General features: G+C 40.5%; 1 protein-coding gene across 5 annotated transcripts in view; it reads left to right on the forward strand.

Annotated features, from left to right (window-relative positions):
- zgc:110045 (uncharacterized protein LOC664755 homolog) overlaps nucleotides 1-24697 on the forward strand; it is a 248865-nt gene that overhangs the window by 149574 nt on the left and 74594 nt on the right. For all 5 annotated transcript variants that reach the window (XM_048551606.2, XM_048551637.2, XM_048551596.2 and 2 more), the window contains one exon: nucleotides 17365-17488. In XM_048551606.2, the coding sequence (XP_048407563.1) occupies nucleotides 17365-17488 (124 nt within the window). The remainder of the gene's footprint in view (nucleotides 1-17364; nucleotides 17489-24697) is intronic.

Here is a 24697-nt window from a genome sequence, read left to right on the forward strand (position 1 = left end):
GTGTAGGTGTGGATTTCACAAAGGAGCTTGGTGAGTTGCTGCTGATCCTTTTATATATAGTACACGTTGCAGTAATGGAGGAAATTTAGGTTGGTAAGTCGGGTGTTGATTAAACAGGATGTTTTTTCCTGGTTGATGATTTTGAGCTTCATGAGTGATATTAGAGCTGCGGTCTTCCTGACAAATTGGGAATATTCCAATACACTCCTGACTGTACCTGGGAGATGTTAGACAAGCTTAGGGGTGTCAGTTCATAGGCCTGCTGCAGAATTCCCAGCCTCTGACCTGCTTTTGGTAGCCATAATATTTATATGGCTGGTCCAGTTCCATTTCTTGTTAATAAGCACCTAGGATGTTGATGGTTATGCCATTGAATATCAGGAGGAAATGCTGAGATTCTCTTTTGTTGGAGTTGATCATTGCCAGGCATTTGTACAGTGTGAATGTCAATTACTCAACCCTGGATGATATCTAGATCTTGCTATGTGTGAATGTGCACTGCTTCAATATATGTGGAGTTGTGAATAATATGACACATTTGTGCAATTTTCAACAATTATCCCCCACTTTTGACCTCCGTTGGAGGAATGGGCATTAAGAGATAGGTGAAGATAGTTCAACATAAGAAGCTGTGCAGTGATATATTGGGATTGGGATGATTGGCCTTGAACAACCACAAACATCTTCCTTTGTACTAAGTATGCCTCCAACTAATGGAGAATTCCCTACCCCACCCCTAGCCAATTAATTTGTGCTCATGGTAATTGATACCACACTAGGTCAATTGCTGCTGCCTTGGTATCAGTGTCAGTCCCTCTCACCTCAATTCGCAAATTTGGTTATTTTGCCCTTGCTTTGACCAAGTCTATGATGAGCTCTTGAACCGAATGATTCTGTAGAAAGCCAAACTGAGCATCAGTGAACAGGCTTTTGCTGTTGAAGTGTTGCTTCCATCACTTTGCTGATGAATGAGAGGAGACAATAGTATGCTAATTAACCAAATTGGATTAGCGCTAACTGTTGTGGAAATTACAATCTTTTTGCCATTACTAGGTAGATGCTAGTGTTGCAGCTATACTGGAACAACTTGGCTAGGGACACAGCTCATTCTCGAGCGCAAGTCTTCAGTACTGGAATGCAGTCAGGGCTCACTGCCTTCATCATATCCGATGCCATCGTCCATTCCTCGATATCATGTGGAGTGAATCAATTTGGGTGAAGAGTGGCATTTGTGATGTTGAAGATCACAGGAGAACACTGAGGTGCTCATTCACTCCACATATCTTCAAAAAGATCATTGCCAATGCTTCAGCCTGTCTTCTCTCCTGATGCACTGGGCATTGCCACTATTTTAGATGATACTATTCCAGTTGATTCTTGGGTAAAGTTCCCAATTATTACTGCTCTATTGTTTTTTCACTTTGAAATGTGCCTATATATTTGCTTCTCTAACTCTTCCTTCACCATTTGGGTGGTACATAATATACAGTACGTTTTAGAGCTCAACTCATATGGCCTCATTTGATGCATCATTCAGTGCATCATGATTCCTACAGCTGTAATTAATTCTTTCGCCAACAGGGCTACACCCTCACCTTTTTCATCTGGAAGAGACTGGTGCTGGAACTGATTTCTTTCAACTCAGACACAGGCACAGTTTTTTTTTGAATTTTCAAAGGCGGATTCAAGATTTATTTAAGCATTTTTACAGCTTGAAAGTACTACAGACTTAGTCTGCCTTTCATGTGCATTTATGTCTACTTAAAAAAAAATCATAACTCATACAGTGTGTGGATAAAGCCGTTGCCCAGCTGAAATGGGATCTCTTTAAATGGCCCTTCTGAGTTTTGTTTCAAACACCAAAAAAACAACTATTTCTCTCAGTTTTCATGCAGTGAAATCGCTAAATGTTTATGACGGAGGACTTTATTCATTGCATTTTTTTGTTATTTTATCCTACTGCAGCAGTCATTTATAGGGCATTATTAAAAAATAGCACACCAGCAGTATGACATATGTGCACTTTGTGCAAACAGCATTGCTCAGGATAGTTTATGACAGTTGTTGATTTGTTAGGGTTACTTTTTGTCTGACTTTACATTGTTTATTAGTAAGAAAAGTGTTCACATAAAAACCTTATTGTTATCGAAGTCTCAACAAAGAAGCTGGAAAACTCAATGGTACAAATATAAACAGGCAACAGACCATTGTGTTGACCTCCCCCTCCCCCCACTGCATCCCAAAACCAGTCCAACCTGTCTCTGCCTCCCTATCCTGTTCTTCCTCTCACCCATCCCTTCCTCCCACCCCAAGCCACACCCCCATCTACCTACTAACCTCATCCCACCTCCTTGACCTGTCCGTCTTCCCTGGACTGACCTATCCCCTCCCTACCTCCCCACCTATACTCTCCTCTCCACCTATCTTCTTTTCTCTCCATCTTCGGTCCGCCTCCCCCTCTCTCCCTATTTATTCCAGAACCCTCACCCCATCCCCCTCTCTAATGAAGGGTCTAGGCCCGAAACGTCAGCTTTTGTGCTCCTGAGATGCTGCTTGGCCTGCTGTGTTCATCCAGCTTCACATTTTATTATCTTGGAATTCTCCAGCATCTGCAGTGCCCATTATCACTAAGGAAATATGCAATCATGTTTTATTTCGATTTGTCTCCAGAGGAGTTCCTAATTAGCAAATACACTTCTGTGTTCTTAATTTAATACAAAAGACCAGCTGTGAATCCCAGATGTCTAGAATTCCCGTTTGTTCATTATCACAGTGCCATTGCAGTCGCTGACAAATTAATTTAACCTGAGCACCATGCCTTCAGGGTGATTGCTGTGCACTGTCATGGCAGATGATTGCAGCCTTGTGCACTTTGAAACACTGTTAATAATCATTGAGAAAATGCCCCTTCCAGTGTACATTCAGAAATAATATTTCAATGTCAGTGCTCAGGCTTTCATAACATTTTGAATTGTTGAATGTTTTTATAAACTTGTATAATTTAAAAACACATGCCATGGTATAAATCTGTAAGTTCCATTATTACCATGTGCAGATAATACTCAGGAGTCTTTGAAACCAAATGATGTGAAATGAAATAGGAATATATTAGGGAAATATAAGGGTGATAATTTTTACTACATTAGGTTGAGGATCATTGATTTACTGTAGCACTGAAAGGAAATAAAGGAAAATGGGCATGGGGTAGTAATGTAGAGGTGAGTTAGAATAACAATAATGATCTTATTGAATCAGAGAGCAGGCATCCCATGCTAAATGGATGACGAATGCTCCTATTTCCTATCCTCTTCTGTATGACATGTTTTGGAAGAATCTACATATTGCACAATTCTGGACTTCAGGTTAAGGGTATGACATCCTGATGAAAAGGCAAAAAGAATCATCAAGTCACCTCATAAGGATGGGCTTAGAAAGGGGTGCTTGAACAGAAGTGCACAACCTGTTTTCCCCTGCTTCCTTTATTGATTCTGAATTGGGGTTGTAGAAATTATATAAAAAATAATGAAAAAGCTGAACCTATTTAATTAGAATTAAAGATGGATAAATAAGCATTTCCTTCTTCAGGAATGTTGCAAACACTTGTCAAAAAGTAGTCCAAGCAGATTAAGGAGAAGGTTTATAGATCAGTTGGTAAAACATGGAGAAGTGACAGGGCATATTCGATATTTTTAATCTAAGATAGATTGTTGTAAACTCATATAAGTGACAAAGAAAGAGAAGTTCTGCACAAAAAAATAAGATTCCTGTCTAAATCTGCAGTGCCAAGAGAAAGGACAGTGCTGAATCAGATCAAGTTTGAGTTTTTAGGGGGTGAAGTAAGCCGCATGGACAAAGCAGTAGTAGAGAAATGCATAGGAAGCATAAAATTAAACATTTATTCAGATTCCGTTTAAAAATGCAAACGAAGAAGGAACACATTAAAATGTGAGTCCAGAAGAAATTGGGTAAAAAATTTCTGGTCAAAAATGTGAGAGGGAGAAGCAAAGGGTTAATGGGAATAATTCCAGAGCTTTGTTTTCATACATGGTCCCTAGAGGTGGGCCGAAGGGAGGGAATATGCACAAAAGTGTCGTTTTGTGTTGTAGTGTTTGAGGAGATTATGGACATGGAGGGGAAACAAAGCCATCGGAATTTTTAAATGCAATGATGAAAACTTTAAATTTGAGACATTTGGAGACTGACTGCCAACATAGGTCAGCGATGACGAAGATGATGAGTGAGAAGAATTTGTTGTGATATGAAATTTGGCAACAGAGCTTTAGATGAGTTGATGTTTATGGATGTTTGTGACTGGGATGTGGCCAGCAGAATATTTAACTACTTGAGACATGCATAGATTTTTTTCTGTATTCATTTATGGGACATGGGCATTGCTGGCTGGCCAGCATTTGTTGCCTATCCCTAGTTGTCCTTGAGAAGGTGATGGTTAGCTGCCTTCTTAAATTACTGCAGCCCATGTGCAGGAGATAGACCCACAATGCTATTAGGCAGAATCAGGATGATAAGTGGCAGGTGGTGATGTTCTTTGCAGCTGAAGACGGTTGGACCTAGGACTCTACCCTGACAAATCCCGCAGAGATCACTTGGAGTTCCGATGTCTGATCTCTAGAAATCACGACATCTTCCTAGTTGATATGATTCTAACTAGTGGAGACTTGTTCCCCTGATTCCCATTGACTCTGGTTTTGCTAGGGCTTTTGATACTGCACTTAGTCAAATGTTGTCTTGCTGTTAAGAGAAGTCGGGTCTTTTGTCAATGCTTGAACTAAAGCTGTAATGAAGTTGGGAGCTAATGGAACCCAAACTGGATGTCAATGGACAGGTTCTTGCTGAGAAGGTGACGCTTGATAGCACTGTTGATGATTCCCTCCATCACTTTGCTACGATCAAAAGTAGGCTGATAGACAATAATTGGCCAGGCTGGATAGGTTTTGCATTTTGTACACTAGATATACCTGGGCAGTTTTCCACATTGTCTAGTGGATGCTAGCGTTATATCTGTATTGGAACAGCTTGGCTAAGGATGCAGCCTGTTCTGGACTGCAAGTCTTTAATACTATTTCTGTAATGTTGTTAGGGCCCATTTCGTTTGCAATATCCAGTGCCTCCAATGAGTTTTTGTTTTGTATCACGTTGAATGAAATGAATAGGCTGAAGATTGGCACATGCGATGCTGGCAATATTTTGAGAAAGCAGAGCTGGCTCAACCATTTGAACTTCTGATTGAATATTGCTGCAAATGCTTCAGACTTATCTTTCACACTGATATGCTGGACTTCCTCATCATTGAGTATGGGGATATTTGTGGAGATTCCTCCTTCTGCAAGTTGTTTAACTATTTATCACTCGTCATGACTAGATGCAGTAGCACAGCAGAGATTAGGTCTGATCCATCAGGTGCTTGATCACTTAGCTCTGTTTATCACTTACTGTTTGACAAGCAAGTGGCCGTGCTTTATAGCTTTACCAGGTTGACACTTCATTCTTAGAACGTCTATTGCTGCTCTTGAAAAGCCTTCCTGCACCCTTCATTGAACCGAGTTGGACCCTTGGTTGGATGGTAATGGTGGAGTGAAGGATATCCTAGGCAATGGGGTTGTAGATTATTCAGGAGTATCACTTTGCTGTTGCTGATGGCACACAATGCCTCTTGAATACCCAGTCTTGAGTTGTTAGATCTGTCTGAAGTCTGTAATAGCACGCAATAGGGCTGCACAACAAACCAAAGCTATCAATATGAAGGCAGGACCTCATCTCCGTAAGCACTGTGCAGTGGTTGCTCTCAACCATGCAGATGACCGATAGATCCATTGAGACGATGGATTAGTAAGGATTAGGTCAAGTATGATTTTCCATTTAGCTTCTTCTCTTACCAACTGCCACAGCCTCAATCAAGTAGGAACAAAAACTGAAATAGCTGGAGAAACTCTGCAGGTCTGGCAGCATTTGTAGAGAGAAAGCAGACTTAACAATTCAAGAATTGTGACTTTCTTTCAGAACCAGAATGTCCTTTAGGACCTCATCAGCCTAGCCAATAGTGCTGCTGAAGAGGCCTCTTTTTGGTGGATATTGAAATTGCCAGCCCAGAGTATATTCTGCACTCTTGCTACCCTCCGTGCTTCATTCAAGTGTTGTTCAGAGTGGAGGTTTGCTAATTCATCAATCAAGGGAGGATGGTACATGGTAATCACGAAGAGGTTTCCTTGCCCACGTTTGACCTGATGCTATTAAACCTATGGTGTCTGGAGATATGTTAATGACACCATGGGGTAACTCCCTCCTGATAGTATATGACTGTGCCACCACCTCTGCTAGGTCTGTCCTGTTGGTGGGACAGGTTATATCTTGGGATGATGGTAGTGGCCTCTGGGATATTGGCTATCAAGTATGACTGTCATGCTGGTGCTTGATTAGTCTGTGAGATAACTGTCCCAATTTTGGCACTAGCCAGTAAGGAGGACTCTGTAGGGTTTGCAGGGATAGTTCTGTTGTCATTTCCAGTGGTTAGGCCAATACCAGGTGGTCTGTTCTAGTAGCTGATACCACTGAATAGCTTGCGAGGCCATTTCAGTGGGCAATTGAGAGTCAACCACATTGCTCTAGAATCACATGTAGGTCAGACCAGGTAAGGATTAGGATTAGAATTAGATTTTATTGTCATGTGTACTCAAGTACAGAGGTACATGAGTACAGTGAAAAATGTACAATGTTGCCATTATATTAAAAAGGAAGCAAAACTCACTTTTAAAAAAAGAGGAAAATATTGCAAAGTAACAGTCTTTCCACTGTCTTGAAAGAAAAGAAAACTTGTACTGAATAGTATTAAGGATAGTATTACTGTATTTGAAACGGTCCATCATTTCTTAAATACCTGAAAATATTTCATTTGAAATAGGAGGAAAATCTTGAAGTATTTAAGAGCTTTTCAACTGTAATGAATAGAAATTAAAGGTATTTTGAAAAATATAAAATGAGACAGAAGTTAAGATTTGACCTTAAAAGAACAAAAATTCTTGATTACAAAGCATTATTGATAAATCATCTTCAGGATTCAGCAATTAACAATAATTGCCATATTCAAACAGAAAATATCTTTTACAACCTGTGGAAGAAAAAAAGAGCATTACTGCAGTTGAGTTGAATTTACAATTCAATACACTAAAGAGCAAAATTATCTATATCCAAACAAATTCAACAAACTACTGCAATAACTTTCAAGCAAATCATTTAAATAGGAAAAACAGCAGTTAAGTGCAATGACAATGGAAAAATGTATTGTACCTCTAAGCAGCTTTAAAATGACAAATATTTCAGACTGGAGAACTAAACTGGATTTTATAGAAGCGACAATTCACACAACAAAGAGAAACCCAGAGAAAGAAACAAGTGAACACATTTCTCTTTTCTGTAGGTTCAATAACATATCATGTTTTAAGATGACAGATGGAAGAGAAAAGACTAATACATTCAACAGTTTTTAACAGCATGTGACAATTACTTTACGAGGTTCACAAAGTCAATTCCCGGAAGGGCGGGATTATCATATGTTGAAAGATTGGAGCGACTGGACTTGTATACACTTGAGTTTAGAAGGATGAGAGGGGGTCTGATTGAGATGTATAAGATTATTAAGGGATTGGACACTCTGGAGGCAGGAAGCATGTTTTCGCTGATGGGTGAGTCCAGAACCAGAGGACACAGTTTAAAAATAAGGGGTAGGCCATTTAGAACAGAGTTGAGGAAAAACTTTTTCATCCAGAGAGTGGTGGATATATGGAATGCTCTGCCGCAGAAGGCAGTGGAGGCCAACTCTCCGGATACTTTCAAGAAAGAGATGGATAGAGCTCTTAAAGATAGTGGAATCAAGGGTTATGGGGACAAGGCAGGAACAGGATACTGATTGTGGATGATCAGCCATGATCATAATGAATGGTGGTGCTGGCTCGAGGGGCCAAATAGCCTACTCCAGCACCTATTGTCTATTGTCTATTTAAATTAAGTATCAATCGTATCGTGGAAATAGCAAGATTTAGAGGAAGGATACAGCTTCCAAGAAGCACTATTGACAAATTATCAGAATTTTATAATCCATTTGCAACTGATCAGCCTATTGACCAACCATCTCTATCCTCTTGTGACTTGTGACCATCCTTGTCACTGTTTGCCACTCCATCAATTTTCATATCATCATCAAATTTACTGATCATCCCTCCTACAGTCAAGTCTAACTCATTTACATATGCCACAAACAGCAAAGGGCCCAGCAATGATCCTCACTGGTTACAGGCTTCCAGTCACAAAAACATCCTACCACCGTCACATTCTGCTTCCTGCCACTCAGTAATTCTGTATCCAATTATTCAAATTTTCTCAGATTCCACAGGCTCTTACCTTAGCTATTGATCTCTCATGTGTCACCTTACCAAAAGCTTCGCTGAAGTCCAAGTAAACTATGTCTAAAGAAGATGTGCTGGTATTTGAGGGGGTCCAGAGGAGGTTTACAAGAATGATCTCAGGAATGAAGAGCTTGTCATATGAGAAGCAGTTGAGGACTCTGGATCTGTACTCAGTGGAGTTTAGAAGGTAACTGGGGCTTCTCACTGAAACTTACAGAATACTATGATAGAGCAAAAACAAAGTTGCTGGAAAATGCTGAGCAGGTCTGGCAGCATCTGTGAAGGAAAAAAACAGAGATATTGTTTTGGGTATGGTCACCCTTCCTCAGAACTCAGATTAATCCTATCCCTCAGTTCTGAGGGAGCGTCACCAGATCTGAAACATTAACTCTGTTTTTCCCTTCACAGATGCTGACAGACCTGCTGAGCTTTTCCAGCAACTTTGTTTTTGTTCCTGATTTACAGCATCCGCAGTTCTTTTGACTTTTATTTTTTCTTAGAATACTGAGATGCCTGGTTAGAGTTGGTGTGGAGAAGATGTTTCCACTAGTGGGAGAGAGTAGGACCCAAATGCACAGCCTTAGAGTGAAGGGACAACTCTTTAGAACTGAGATAAGCAGGAATATCTTCAGCCAGAGGGTGGCAAATTTGTGGAACTCATTGCCGTAGAGGGTTCTGGAGGCCAAATCATTCTATCTATTTAAAACAGTTATGGATAGGTTCTTGATTAATAAGATGATCAATGGTTACAGGGTGAATGCAGGAGAATGGTGTTAAGAAAGCAGCCATGATTGAATGACAGAATAGACTCAATGGGTTGAATAGCCTAATTCTGCATGTAAATCTTATGCCTTCTGGTCTTAAATGCATTGTTTTCATCAACATACTTGGTCACCTCTTTGAAAAATTCAATAAGGTTGGTTATGATGTCCCCTTAATGCAATCTATTCTTGATTAATCCCTACCTTTCCGAGTGTGGATTAATCTTATCCCTCAGAATTGCTTCCAATAGATTTCCCACCACTGAGGTCAGACTGATTAGCCTCTAATGTCCTTGTTTATCTCTTGCTCCCTTCTTAAATAAGGTATGACATTGGCTGTCTTCATGTCTACTGGAGCATCTCATGCAGCCAGTGAGGATTTGAAAATTATTACTAATATTTCTCCCTTGCCTTTTCAACAGACTGGATTACATTTCTTTCTACACTGAAAATTTATCTACTTTTAAGCCGACAAGGCTACTCAGAACCTCCCTGTCTAAGCTAACTTATTTAAATATATCACAGTGCTGTACCCTGCCTATTAAATTTGTGAATGCACACCACTGTTTTAATGTAGATTTAACTAGAAGTATCTGCTGCCTGTCAACTCTGGCCAAATCATATCTGATCTTATTTAAATCAGTCTTCTCCTATTTCAGTACTTAAGATTATAGGCCCATCCTCATCCTTTTCTATAACAATTTTGAATCTAAAAGCGTTGTGGTTGCTGTCTACAGAATGCTCCCCTACTGAAACTGAACCATTTGCATGGGGAACGGGGTTAGCAGAAGGCAGGATATGCTGTTCCCTTCCTAATGCTGGGTTGCCTGATCAGGCACAATGCCTATGAATGAGAGACCACATAATCCCCCTCAAATGTAGGAGCCTGTTAAAAATCAATATGCGTTTGCTTTTTGTGCCTCCTTCAGGGTGAACCTCTCCAACATCCCTGCCATTGGTTGAATCTGGCCCTTAAGTGGGCATTTAGTGTTAATTAAAGACTTCAATTGCAACAAATCTAATGAAGGTAGGGCTAGGGAGGTCATAATATTCGAACTTGCAAATCTTCAGCCTGACTAAATGCCCTTGACAACAAACTGGCCATGTGGAAGGTATTAAATTTTGCCCTAGGCCTATTTTGCTGTATTAAATGGGAGCATTGAGATATTAACAGAGTTGTCATAATTATAGAATGCTAAGTTGTGCACCCATATTCTGAAAAAGGAAGGAGGTAATGATGTTCAATTTTTTTGATACTGTTTGTAGTTTGCTTTTCCTTAATGGCCTCCTGAATGGGTTGGTTAGCTCAATTGGTTGTACGGCTGTTTTGCAATGCAGATTGATGTCAATAATGTGGGTGCAATTCCTACAACAACCAAGATTACAATGAAGGTTCCACCTTCTAAACTTTATCCCTCACTTGAGGTATGTTAATAAAAGCCCTGCACCCCCACAGTTGTCTCTCTAATGACAAAGCAGTTGTGTGGTCCTCTGGGACTGTGGTAGCTTTACCTTCACTGTATGTGTGTTTCATTTCATTTCTCCATGAAAATGCAAATTTCGAATATTTGGTTTTTGGTAGTCACTGGTGGGATTGAGATTGGAGCTGTTCGAACTGAAATTTTAATGAATTTTTGCAGGTCAAAATCATCAAAATGAAATTTGATGACCAAACTGTTCAACATTGGAAAAAACATCTTGTATTTGAATTGACTTTGTTGCTCTTAGTTAACAATAAAATTCGACTTTGCAAATGAAATAAGGCTTACTATAGAAATGAATGTGAGCTTTTAAAAAATGTATTGGTTAAATTGTCCGTGATAATATATCTATTCAGGTATACTTTTCTCCTGCTTCCAAAGTAATGTTGGATTCCAGTAGATGCACTTCGAAATAAAGAAATTTAAAAGTGTAAGAACTGAAAAACTCTGTGACCTGAATCCCACTTTGGCTTTTGAAATTAACAATTGATTAAGTTTACTTTAAATTTGACACCTAATTTAAAGAATTATACATGTGACATTCTTATGTAAGCAAAGTGACATTTGAAAAGCAATTAACTATACAGCTGCATAGTGACTACAACATTTTGGAACATTTTATTTATGTCCAATTCATATGTAACTTGCTATCACAATACAGTAGGTAGTTAATATTTCCATTGTGTTCAAAATTCTGTTGCGACTTATTTATGAATAGGTCACCTTCTCAAGTTTGATGCAATTGTAAGTGTAATCTGCAGCAAATTATTTTTAAAATACTGAAGACTAAAAGGCACATGACTTGTGTGTAACTAAAAAATACACCTACCAAATGCCTTTTGAATGATAACCCAGTTAATAATACTAAACTTTGACAATTTTTACATGTAGAATACTGCACTATGAAATAAGTATTGATGATGATGATGGCAGATTCTTCGCTTGCCAAGATCAGTTGGGAAGAGATTCATCAGCGATTTCGTTGGCACAACCATTGGTGGCTGTAGAGTCCTATCCTGGACCTGCAGATCCTGGGGCAGGTGGGTCAGGGGAATGCTCCGGACAACGGGGCTTGAGATGAGGGCTCCTTCCTGCGTTTCCGTCTGTCCTCTGCGGCTGCTCTCCTCGAACATTCGAACTGCTCCTTCGCCGTCGTAGTTTTCTTCTGCCATGCGTCCCTGTCAGAGGCCAGCTTTTGCCATTCCATTGAAGAGATGCCAGCCTGAGACAGCTGTTGCTTCAGTTGGTCCTTGTAGCGCTTGCTCGGGGCACCGTGGTTTCTTTTGCCGTCGCAGAGTTCCCCGAAGAACACTGTCTTGGGTATTCTCGTGTTGTCTATCCGCGATACATGACCCGACCAGCAAAGTTGCTTCAGGAGAAGAGTCGCTTTGATGCTGGGGAGCCGGGCCTTTTCCAGCACTTCGTTTTTAGAGACGCGGTGATGCCCAATATAGAGTGCAGGCAACATTGGTGGAATCGTTCCAGCAGCCGCATCTGTTTCTGATACAGAACCCAGGCCTTGGAGCCGTAGAGCAGTGTGGTGATGACCGTAGTCTTGTATTAATATGGTTAATAAAACTAAAATTTGACAATTTTTGTCCGAGTAAAATAGTGTGCAATAAAATCAATTCTTAACAGTGCTTTTCTACTCATCTAGTATCTGTTAAGTAGTCAGTTAGAAGTAACTTTGGAAAACCTTTTCTGTTGTCCTTCCTCTGTTAATTCTCATTTCTAAAATGTACCTTTGATTTAAAGTTTTGAGTTTCTACTGTGATGGATTAAAGTTAAGATAATAGATTCAATTCTAGCAATATTCTGGAAAAGGAAACTGTCCAGACATTTCCATAATACTATTAGATATAGGAGCAGTGTTGGGCCTTTTGGCTCATCATGTCTGCTCTGCCATTTGATCATGGCTGACAATGCTTCTCAATCCTGTTCTCCTGCTTTCTCCCAGGCCCCTTGATCCCCTTACTAATCAAGAGCCCATCTATCTCTGCCTTAATGTTACGATCAGTTTGTTCATCATCTCTGTAGATCCCGCTGTCGTACATACAGGGAGTATGAATCTCAGATCTATCAGACAAGCTTAAGGGCTGAGGCCCCTTCCTCCTGGATCACTTTACCTGCCTCGCTCGTAGTCACCTTCTGCTCACCGTAATCACTGACTGAATTTAGGGTAGGTAATCTAAAGGGTGAAACCACCTCTTGAAACACAGAATCCAGGTACCTGCCCGACTCCCTGATGAGTCTCAATGTTTGAAGCTCAGACTCCCAGCTCATCAACTCTGTAACTTGTAAATATTTCCCCTAATTGTCTTCAATCTGAAAGCAACCAATCTGACTTTCCCACTTGGCTGCCCACCATCTACAAGGCACAGATCATGTGTGCAAAGGAATACTCCCTACTTGTCTGGATGAGTGCAGCTCCAACCCACACAAGAAGTTTGACATTATGCAGAACAGGGTAGGCTGCTTGATTGGTACCACATCTGTAACCATCCACTACCAATGCTTAGTAGCAGCAGCGTGTACTATCTACAAGATGCACTGCAGAAATTCAACAAAATTCCTTAGACAGCAACTTCCAAACCTGCAGCCACTTTGATCTAGAAGGACAAGGGCAGCAGGTACATGGGAACATCATCTGCAAGTTCCCCTTCAAGTCACTCACCATCCTGACTTAGACCACAATAAGATAACAGCTAGAAACAGGAATAGGCCATTTGGCCTGTTCAGCCTGTTCCACTGTTCAATAAGATCATAGCTAGTCCAACATTCCATACGTCCACTTTGCTGCCCTTTCCCTGTAACCCTTGATTTCTCTACTGACCAAGAATCTATCCATCTCAGCCATTAATATACACACCGACTCTGCCCCCATAGCTTTCTGTGATGAGGGGTTCAAAAGACTTTTAACTGAGAGAAGAAATTCCTCCTCATCTCAGTCTTAGTTTGGTGCCCCTTCACTCTGATGCTATGTCCTCTGGTCCTAGGTTCTCCAATGACTTAGAAATATCATTTTCTGAAGAAGGGTACAGTCCCGAAACAACAGCTTTCCTGCTCCTCTGAAGCTGCCTGGCCTGCTGTGTTTATCCTGCTCTATACCTTGTTATCTTGGAAATATTTTGATGTTTTTCCCATGTCACTGGGTCAAAATCCTGGGTCTCACTCCATTACAGAATTGTGGGTCTACCCACAGCATATGGATTGCAGTAGTTTAAGAGGGTAGAACACAATCACCTTCTCAAGGGATGGATAATAAATACTCACCCAGGCAGTGAAATCTGCATTACACAAATGAATAAAAAAAAAGCCTTGCTTGACAGTGATCCAGACTTTGAAGGCATTTCATTCAGATGTCCCACTCAATAATGTTGCAGGGTATCATGCTGAAGCAATTGCAAAATTGTTGTCCATCTCTAAACAAAAACATATAAAAGCCAAGAAAGATATTGCATAATTTGAGAAAGGAAATAATTAACACTGCAACTTCTCAGAATGATTAGATTGCTAAAGTTATTAGTTGCTGTTTAGTATTAACTTATTCATTTGTAAATATCTGTTCAGCTGATGATTGGTTCTTTACCTCTTGACAGGCATTACATCCAGTTTTAAAGTATGATGGGTGTGGGAAACAAAATTTATGCTGCTGATGTTAGACTATTTAAGTTATTTTGCAAATCTGTTTTGTTGCAAAATATCATCTTACTTAAATAGATAAATCCATCTGTAAGTCAACTTACAGAGCATTGTATAGAATACAAAGCACAGAAATAGGCAATCCAGCCCATCAAAACCTGTGCTAGTGTTTATACTCCATACAGTTTTCTTTCATTCTTCCCAATCTACTGAGTCTATTGGCATTTATTCGTACTTCTTTTTCTCATATACCCTGTGCACTTTTTGCTGTATTTATGTATTCCTATACTTGGTGTATGTGACAAATAATTAAATCAAAATCTAAAACAAAAATCTAATAGCCTTTTGAAATCATGTAAACTATTTATTTCAACCACCTCATGCAGGAGTTAGTTCTTTATTTAAATAACATTCTGAGTGAAGAAATTTCTACTTCATCCAGTTTCTACTTCTGCTCTATTTAGTTTCTTATTTTTAATGTGTGCATAGTGTTCCTATTTTTTCTACCACTATACAACATTTTATTTACCTCTTTTCTAATTCAATTTGCTAATTACTTCTCAACTGGACAGCTTTCTGTTGTATTCCTGTAATATTTTGCAATCTTCCTTAGTGTTTGCTATATCCCCCAATTCGATATTATCAACATGAGATAAACACCTCCCAGTACACACAAACATCCAGAATTGCGATCACAAGTAAGTGCTATCTGTTTCAATGCCAGTACAGGCTTGGGTATTCCTCACAAAGGGCCAGTTATCTCCTTGCTTTAAAACTGCAATAGCAGTTTCAGCCTCGTGTCATGACAATATTTGGGTCAATCTAACATAGATTTGTGCTTCTTTTCTCTGTGTTATTGGATTAAATAAGGTTCTGATTATTATACATGTCATCATGAATAAAATCATTTTTGAAAAGATATCAAGGCACGACACAAAAATGATTCTGGGGCACCACGCTTCCCACAGTGGTTAAATACATGGCTGCATTACACCTTGGATTAAATGGAACAAACTACGAAATGATAATTAAGTTGCACTGCTATTGCATAAGAGCATGTGATTACTCGCACAATGCCTACATTTGGGTTTTAACAGAAGAGAAGGTACAGTTATGGATGTTTTTGCAATGATTCACAAAGGACACTTATGTACTGTGCAATAAACATATGCTAATGTGTGCCTAAAGATGCTTAACACTCATTAGTGGATTATTTCAAAGATTCATATTTTGTATTACCCCCTAATGATAGAAAAAGAAGGGCAGTCTTACAATGTTTTATCCTAGACTTAACACAATACAAAGAGCACCGTCAGTTTGTCAAAGCAGAGATGGCTGCCAAGAATAGTTTCTCTGCTCCAATGAAGATGCTTATTCATTTATAGCCACGAACTTAAACATTATATTATCAATCAGAGGAAATGGAGAAAAAAACATTTATCTTTGGGTTTTTTTGGCATGCGTACTGATTTTGATTTCAAGATCTTCCCTCATTTTGCAATGCATAATTTATGTTTTTCTACGTAAGCTAGAATGAATATTTAACTTCTGATCAAATATTTTTATTTGTACCAGTGCATAGTTTGCAAGCAGCTAAGCAAAGGCACCAGCCTTTCAAGTACAATGCAGTTATTTAGTTGTACAGAATTTCCATTGTGCTTCAGGATATATACCATAGGAGAAAGCTCTGCAAGCTAATGGGAAATTCTAAAAGGGGGAAAGGCTTGAACACATTGCTTTGTATGTATTCAGGGACTCCATACTCAGCAAATAAAAATACTGTTCAACGCTTTTGCATTTGTTGATATTCTTGGGAGCTTGAGGAACTTAGTTTCCCATTGCTTTATCTTCACCAAAGACTTGGCAAATCAGTCGACACACAACTAACGAGCAACCTTTTCTCTTGTGACATAAATTGCTGTGTTTGGTTGAAATTTAGCATTCTAGTGTTTGTCCTAATACAGTTGTATTGCTCTACTAATATATCCTCTTTTTTGGTAATTTTGTTTTTTTTTGACAATAGATGCAATTTTGATATTTGAATGAAATCTCAGAATGTATTACACTCACATACACATCAAATTGTACAATGAAAATGCTGTACATATTTTTATTCACGCCTGCATTGCATATTATATGAAAGTAGAATTTGATGTATTTGTTCACTACATTTAGTAATTTTAAAAGCTGCACAAGTAGTGGCTGCAGCATCTACATAGAGACTCCTTGCAGCAATAATAGCGGTGCCTGTAGGTGGGACTCCTGGCTGTGGTAGATCTGGACCCTACGGTCTTGGGGGGGAGGAGAGCAGGGTGGCAGCAGTGGCGACGGTGCCCGGAGACTGGGGTCTTGGCAGCAGTTGTGCCTGGTTGGACATACGGTGTTTCCCAGAATGGGACTCCTGCCTGTGGTCGTCCTGGAGCCTAGATTCTTGGCAGTGGCCGTGGGATGTCGGCTGTGGTGGTGATGGTGTCCGGAGTGGGGGCTTGGAGAGGCAGTAACAGAGGGTAGGGCCACCTGCGGCATTGGCGTCATCATTGCTGTACCTGGAGCAGGGACTCGAGGCCCAGAACACCTTGTAGAGGCCCTGGAGCCAATTTGAACAGAAGATGAACTCAGTTGAAGTAATTTTTTTTGTAACTCAAAATGGTGCCAGATTGTGATGACAAAACACTTTTCATTGTACATCCCTAGATATATGTGACAATAAAAATCATTCATTCATTCATTCATTCATTCAAAATGCATGAAATCTATAGCACAAAAACTGGTAAAGAACTGTACTGAAAAGAAAACTATTTTTGTTTATTTCTACTAAATGCAGAAAATTCTTTGTAGAGGTCAAGTTTTGCACAGTGTGATTGCTGTCAAATTCCTCTGTAGATTTCTTGTGGACTGTTTTCTGTGTTAATTTAAGTACACCCACAAGATTGAGGCAAAACAAGGTTTTCTTCAGACAAAAGACACATGCAATATGTGTAAATTTGTAACTGACCTATTTAAATTTCTGAAACATATAACAATTGCAGCAGCTATCATAATTTTGAACTTCTCATTTTGCAGGGTGCCAATACTGCTGTGTGAAAACAGACTGCCTCCAAACATTGGAATGAATAAATCAGACTCCAAAGTGACTGAAGGGGGACTGAACATCATGCTTACTATCCGCCTACTCATGCATGGAAAGGTACTGTTTCATCAACAATAAATAGATGTGTCAAGTTGTCTTTAAGTGAACATATTGGTTACTGAATTTGAAATAACTGAACTTGTGTTCCCAGCAAAAAGATGTTGAGGTACCTGTTGTTGGTTCCTGGTGTTGAATATTTGGTTAGGGATGTTACTTTAACACAAGTCTAATTTTATGCATACTGTAGTCTGGTAAATTTCTCATCAGAGTTTACCCTGGATGGTCAAGGAGTTAACCAGCAATTAGTGGCACCATGAAAAACCGGAAGGCATCAGCTTTGATTCCTGGTTGTAGCTAGTGCAACTGTTGGGGCACTGCTCGTGTCTCAGTGACCATTTTTAGAAAATTAGGGGAGTGTCAATTGTAGCTCTTGTTCCTGCACAAAAGAATTAAGTTTGCAGTTTGCTAGTTCAGTGGCACTAATCCTTTATTTATTGACTTTTAATATCTGGATGCTAGTGCCTCATGTTATTTTCTTTTTCTCTTTCTTCCGCTATTATTTTTCAATATTCTCACAGGAGAAGATTTCCTTTAGCAAGCCTTTGCACAGACGGTCTGGGTCTCTTTAACTTCATGCTGCTCTGTGATGGAGGTATTGTTACTGGTCAAGCCATGTCATTTCTTTCCCTCTCATTTCCCCCAAAAGTGACATGTCCATGACACAATATTCTATCTTGCAATCTCTACTCTGCAGTAGAAAAGAAATTGAAGTGAAAGGCAGCATAAGGACTTGAACCCATCACTGTTTCATTTTGAAAAGGATAACCCAAAAAATGCTCATCATTGCTGTTTTTGATTTATAGCCTCTCTTCCGTCAGTTGCTAAATCGAAGCAGAGAAATTTACTGGGTGGGCAGGATGGGGATATGGTTAGAAGATTTTGAGCGTCAATTAAGTCAATCTGAAAGGAACAAAAGTATGAAAGGAGAAAAAACAGACTTTGCAGCTTCTGATAAATAAGCAAAAGAAACAAAGCCAAAGCGCATAAATTTTTAAAAAATCAGAAAATTGAAACATAGCAAAACATTTGTAATTTTAATCAATGATATTACTGTCTTTGATTCTAGTTGGATTGTCTTCAAATATGAGTCAACCAATGCATCTGTTTAGTACTGTGACTCATTTTCATAATCTGATAAAGTGTTCTTGACAAAGGAGTGGAGAGGGAATTTCCTAAGCACATCTGAAAATTTATATACCAAAAATATGCAGTTTGAACGTAAATGTATTTGAAGAGGTTTCCTTTTTACAAACCAGAACTTCCAATTTAGGGTTTTCTAGCTCAAAATACTGCACACAGGTACCTCATTGCCACCTGTTTTATGTTGTTGGATACGGAAACTTGAATCCTCTGCCCCAATATCGCTCAAGTGATATCATGCAAACAGTGCAGGAGGCCATACACAAACTGTGTGAAAGGGCCATTAGGTATTGTCTTTAACACTGCCCCATAATAGAAAAGTGCACCTCATAATCACCCTCTGCTTGTTAAGACTAAATATTAAAGAGGTCTAATCAACATAAAAACATGGAAATGAGGAGTTGCAGTTGGCCGTTCAGCCCTTCGAGCCTAGTCTGCCATTCAGTATGATCATGACTGATCCCCTGTCTCAATACCATATTCCTGCTTTCTCCCTATACCCCACGATGCTGATAAAATATGAAAATGTTTATGTCTTTTTGTTGAATATATTTTGTGGCTTAGTGTCCACAGTTTTTTGTGGTTAAGAATTCCACAGATTTACTACCCTTTGAGAGAAGGAATCTTTTCTCATCTCAGTTGGAAATGGTCCACTCCTTATCTTGAGACTGGATCCCTAGGTTCCAGATTCCCAACCAGGCAAAACATTCACCCTGCCTCTGTCCAGCTCTGGCAGAATTTTATATATTTCCCTCTCAATTTTCTAAGCTGTATTGAATTCTGGCCCACTCACACTAACCTCCCCTCTGTTTGCCACCCTGTAGCCCTCTATGGCAAATTTATCCTTTCTTAAGCAGGGAGACCAAAACCGTTTGCAATACTCTAGGTGTAGTCTCCTCAAGGTCCTTATAACTACGTCTGATAACCCAACTTCTGAACTTAAATCTTCTTGCAACAAAGACCAATATACCACTTTCTTGCTGCACTTGCCAGTGTATTTTCATTGACTTGTCTACCAGGACCACCCAGATACCCTTGTGCATCCAAACTTCCCAAAACATCACTGTTTAAATATTATCCTTCCTTTCTGATTTTCATTTCAAAATGTATATCTGCACATTTAGCCATGTTGTCCTGCATCTGCCATGTGTTTGCCCACTCACTCAATTTGTCTACATCACATTGAAGTCCCCGAGTATCCTCCTCACAACTCACAATCCTGCCCTGTTTTGTGCCATCAATAAATTTGGGGAAATTATGCATTTCATTCCCCCATCAAGATAATTTATATATTTGTTAATTGCTGCGACTTGGAAGAAGACCTGTTTAGCCCCTGTTTCCTATCTGTCAACCAATTCTTGATCTATGCTAATATATTAACCTCCTTCCCATGTGCTTTTACTTTGTCCACTAACCTCTAAGGCGAGACCTTATCAAAAGCTTTCTGAAAATCCAAATATTTCACATCCTCTGGTTATTCTTTATTTATCCTATTAGCTACATCCTCAAAAACTGCCGTGAGTTGGTAAAGCATCATTTGCCTTTCATAAGCCTATGCTGGCTTTGTCCAATCCTGTTAATACTTTCCAAATATTCTGTTATCATTGTCTTTTATAATAGACATAATATACAGGATCCATATCCCACTATTCCCTGCCTGTTGTCCCTGTGCTTCTTGTATGCTGCTATTGTGTCTGTTTCCACCACCACCTCTGGGAGCGCATTCCAGGCACTCACCACTCTTTGTGTGGAAAAACTTGTCTTGCACATATCTTTTAAACTTCCCTGCTCACACCGTGAACCTGTGCCTCCTAGTAATTGATCCCTCCACCCTGGGAAAAAGCCTTACATTTTCCATTCTTTCCACACCGTTCACAATCTTTTAAACTTCTATCGGGTCACCCCTCAATCTCCTGCATTCCAATGAAAACAAACTCAATCTATCCAATCTTTCTTCAGAGCTTAAATCCCTATACCAGGCAACGTCCTGGTCAGCCTTTTGGGTACCATGTCTAAAGCATCCACATCCTTTTGGTGTAGTGGTGACCAGAACTGTACATAATATTCCAAATGTGGCCAGCTAAAGTCTATAAAGCCGCAGCATAATTTGTCTAGAGATAATGGGAACTGCAGATGCTGTAGAATCCAAGATAACAAAGTGTGAAGCTGGATGAACACAGCAGGCCAAGCAGCATCTCAGGAGCACAAAAGCTGATGTTTTGGGCCTAAACCCTTCATCAGAGAGGGGGATGGGGTGAGGGTTCTGAAAGAAATAGAGAGAGGGGGGAGGTGGACCGAAGATGGATAGAGGAGAAGATAGGTGGAGAGGAGAGTATAGGTGGGGAGGTGGGGAAGGGATAGGTCAGTCCGGGGAGGACGGACAGATCAAGGAGGTGGGATGAGGTTAGTAGGTAGGTAATGGAAGTGCGGCTTGAGGTGGGAGGAGGGGATAGGTGAGAGGAAGAACATGTTAGGGAGGCGGGGATGAGCTGGGCTGGTTTTGGGATGCAGTGGGGGGAGGGGATGAGCTAGGCTGGTTTTGGGATGCAGTGGGGGAGGGGGAGATTTTAAAGCTTGTGACGTCCACATTGATACCTTTGGGCTGCAGGGTTCCCAAGTGGAATACGAGTTAAAGTTCCTGCAACCTTCGGGTGACATCATTGTGGCACGTCAGGAGGCCCACGATGGACGTGTCATCCAAGGAATGGGAGGGGGAGTTAAAACGGTTCGTGACTGGGAGGTGCAGTTGTTTATTGCGAACCGAGCGGATGTGTTCTGCAAAGCGGTCCCCAAGCCTCCGCTTCGTTTCCCCAATGTAGAGGAAGCCACACCGGGTACAGTGGATATAGTATACTACATTGGCAGACGTGCAGGTGAACATCTGCTTAATATGGAAAGTCGTCTTGGGGCCTGCTATGGGGGTGAGGGAGGAGGTGTGGGGGCAAGTGTAGCACTTCCTGCGGTTGCAGGGGAAGGTGCCGGGTGTGGTGGGGTTGGAGGGGAGTGTGGAGCGGACAAGGGAGTCACGGAGAGAGTGGTCTCTCCGGAAGGCAGACAAGGGTGGGGATGGAAAAATGTCTTTGGTGGTGGGGTCGGATTGTAGATGGCGGAAGTGTCAGAGAATGATGCGTTGTATCCAGAGGTTGGTGGGGTGGTATGTGAGGATGAGGGGGATTCTCTTTGGGCGATTATTGTGGGGGCGGGGTGTGAGGGTTGTGTTGCAGGAAATGCGGGAGACACGGTCGAGGGCGTTCTTGACCACTGCAGGGGGGAATTACTCAATGTCCCTTTCAATGAAGGCAGGCATGCTATAAGCCCTTTTTACCACCTTATCTACTAGAGCTTCCACCTTCAGTGATCTGTGGAACTGCACACCCAGATCCCTCTGCCTATCAATACTCCAAAGGGTTCTGCCATTCACTGTATAATTTCTACCTGTACGTGACCTTGCAAAATGCACCATCTCACATTTGCCTGGATTAAACTCCATCTGCCATTTTTCTGCCTGTGTCTCCAACTGATCTAGATCCTGCTATATCCCTACCAACCACAACTCCACAATCTATGTATGATCTATAAACTTGCTAATTAGACCAGCCACATTTTTCCTCCAAATCATTTATGTAGATCACGACAGCAGTGGTCCTAGCACTGATCCCTATGGAACATCGCCAGTCACAACCCTCCATTCTGAAAAGCATCCTTCCACCACCCTATGTTTCCCATGACTAAGCCAGTTCTTATTCATTTTGACTCGGGACCTCAGGTGCAGAAAATAATCAAGAAATGGAAAGCTGGCCTTTATTTTCTGGAGGACTGGAGTACAAGGATGCAGAAGGTATGCTGCAGTTGTGCAAAACCCTTATTCGACCCCACTTGCAGTATTGTGAGCAGGTCTGAGCACAACACCTTTGGAAGGACATATTGATCTTGTAAAGAGTACAATGTAAGTTTACAAGAATGGCACCTGAACTTCAGATCTAAAATTATGAGTAAGGAATGCACAAATTAGGCATATTTTTTACTGAATTTAGAAAGTTAGGAGGCGATCTGATCAAAGTCTTCAAGAAAGTACCAGGAAAGATAGGGGAGATAAACTATTTCCATTGGTGGGGAATTCTAGAACTAGGAGGCATAGTCTGAGAATTAGTGTTAGACTGTTCAGGAAAGATGTTATGAAATATTGTTTATACAAAGGGTTGTAGATGTTTAGATCTCTCTTCCACAAATGGCTGTGGATGCAGGATCAGTTTTTAAATTTTAATCTGAGATAGATTACTTTTGTTTAGCATTGGCATTGAAGGGATAGAGGCCAAAGGCAGGTGTTTGAAGTTAGGTCACAGATCAGCCCTAATCTCATTAATAAAACATAGAACATAGAACATTACAGCACAGTACAGGCCCTTCGGCCCTCGATGTTGTGCCAATCTGTCATACCAACCTCAAGCCCATCTCACCTACACTATTCCATGTACGTTCATATGCTTATCCAATGACGCCTTAAATGTACCTAAAGTTGGCGAATCTACTACAGTTGCAGGCAAAGCGTTACATTCCCTTACTACTCTCTGAGTAAAGAAACTACCTCTGACATCTGTCTGATATCTTTCACCCCTCAATTTAAAGCTATGCCCCCTCGTGCTCACCGTCACCATCCGAGGAAAAAGGCTCTCCCTATCCATCCTATCCAACCCTCTGATTATTTTATATGTTTCAATTAAGTCACCTCTCAACCTTCTTGTCTCTAATGAAAACAGCCTCAAGTCCCTCAGCCTTTCTTCATAAGACCTTCCCTCCATACCAGTCAACATCCTAGTAAATCTCCTCTGCACCTTTCCAAAGTTTCCACATCCTTCTTATAATGCGGTGACCAGAACTGTACACAATACTCCAAGTGTGGCCGCACCAGAGTTTTGTACAGCTTCACCATAACCTCTTGGTTCTGGAATTCGATCCCTCTATTAATAAAAGCTAAAACACTGTATGCCTTCTTAACAGCCCTGTCAACCTGGGTGGCAACTTTCAAGGATCTGTGTACATGGGCACCGAGATCTGTCTGCTCATCTACACTACTAAGAATCTTACCATTAGCCCAGTACTTTGCCTTCCAGTTACTCCTACCAAAGTGCATCACCTCACACTTGTCTGCATTAAATGGTGGAACAGCTCAAGTGGATGAATTGCCTACTCCTGTTGCTATGTCCCATTATTAATAGTGGGGTTACACATACCACCTTTCAATCTGAAGGAACTGCTCCAGGCTCTATAGCATTTTGGAAGATGACTACCAGTGCATACTATTTCCAGGACCACTTCCTCTACTACTCTTGGATATAGAATATCTGGTCTTGGTGATTTGTCAGATTTTATCCCCGTCAATTTCCCAGCACCATTTCCTTACTAATACTCATTTCCTTCAATTCCATCCTCTTATTAGACTCTGGGTTTCCTAAAGTTTCTGGGAGGTTATTTGTGCCCTTTTTTGTGAAGGCAAGACCAATGTATGTTTTCAGTTATTTTTACCATTGTTCCTCATAATTTCCCTGCCTTCTGAGTCTAGAGAACTTCATCTTTCTTGATCTGTATCTCTTCACATGCTTATAGAACCTTTTATGGTCAGTTTCTATGTTCCTTGCAATTTTACACATACTTTTTTTTTCTCCCTCTTGATTAAACTTTCTTTCCTTTAGTGCTAAATTCAAAAATACTCCTAATTGTTAGGCTTGCTGCTTTTTCTTGCATTTTTATGTGTTTCCTCTTCCTAATTTCTTTTGTAAGCAGTGGTAGAGCAACATTACTCTTCTATTTGGCCAGGTTTCTTCATTGCTATTCCTGCTCCCGCTTGATGCAAATGGTGCTTCTCATAGAAGCCTGTGCCTCACTACTACCCAAGGAATGATACCACAACATACAACAAAGTATCTGAGCCCTACACAAACAACCAGATGAACAATGGAAAACAAGTGTTTTTGAACAGAACAAATCTTCGCAGAACTGTCAGCAATGGCCCTCATGTGTCCTTAGCATACCTTCCTCCTCCTCTTCCTTGTGTTACCCTGCACTGAA

Source organism: Stegostoma tigrinum, chromosome 2 (assembly GCF_030684315.1).
Source record: "Stegostoma tigrinum isolate sSteTig4 chromosome 2, sSteTig4.hap1, whole genome shotgun sequence".
NCBI classification, from domain to species: domain Eukaryota; kingdom Metazoa; phylum Chordata; class Chondrichthyes; order Orectolobiformes; family Stegostomatidae; genus Stegostoma; species Stegostoma tigrinum.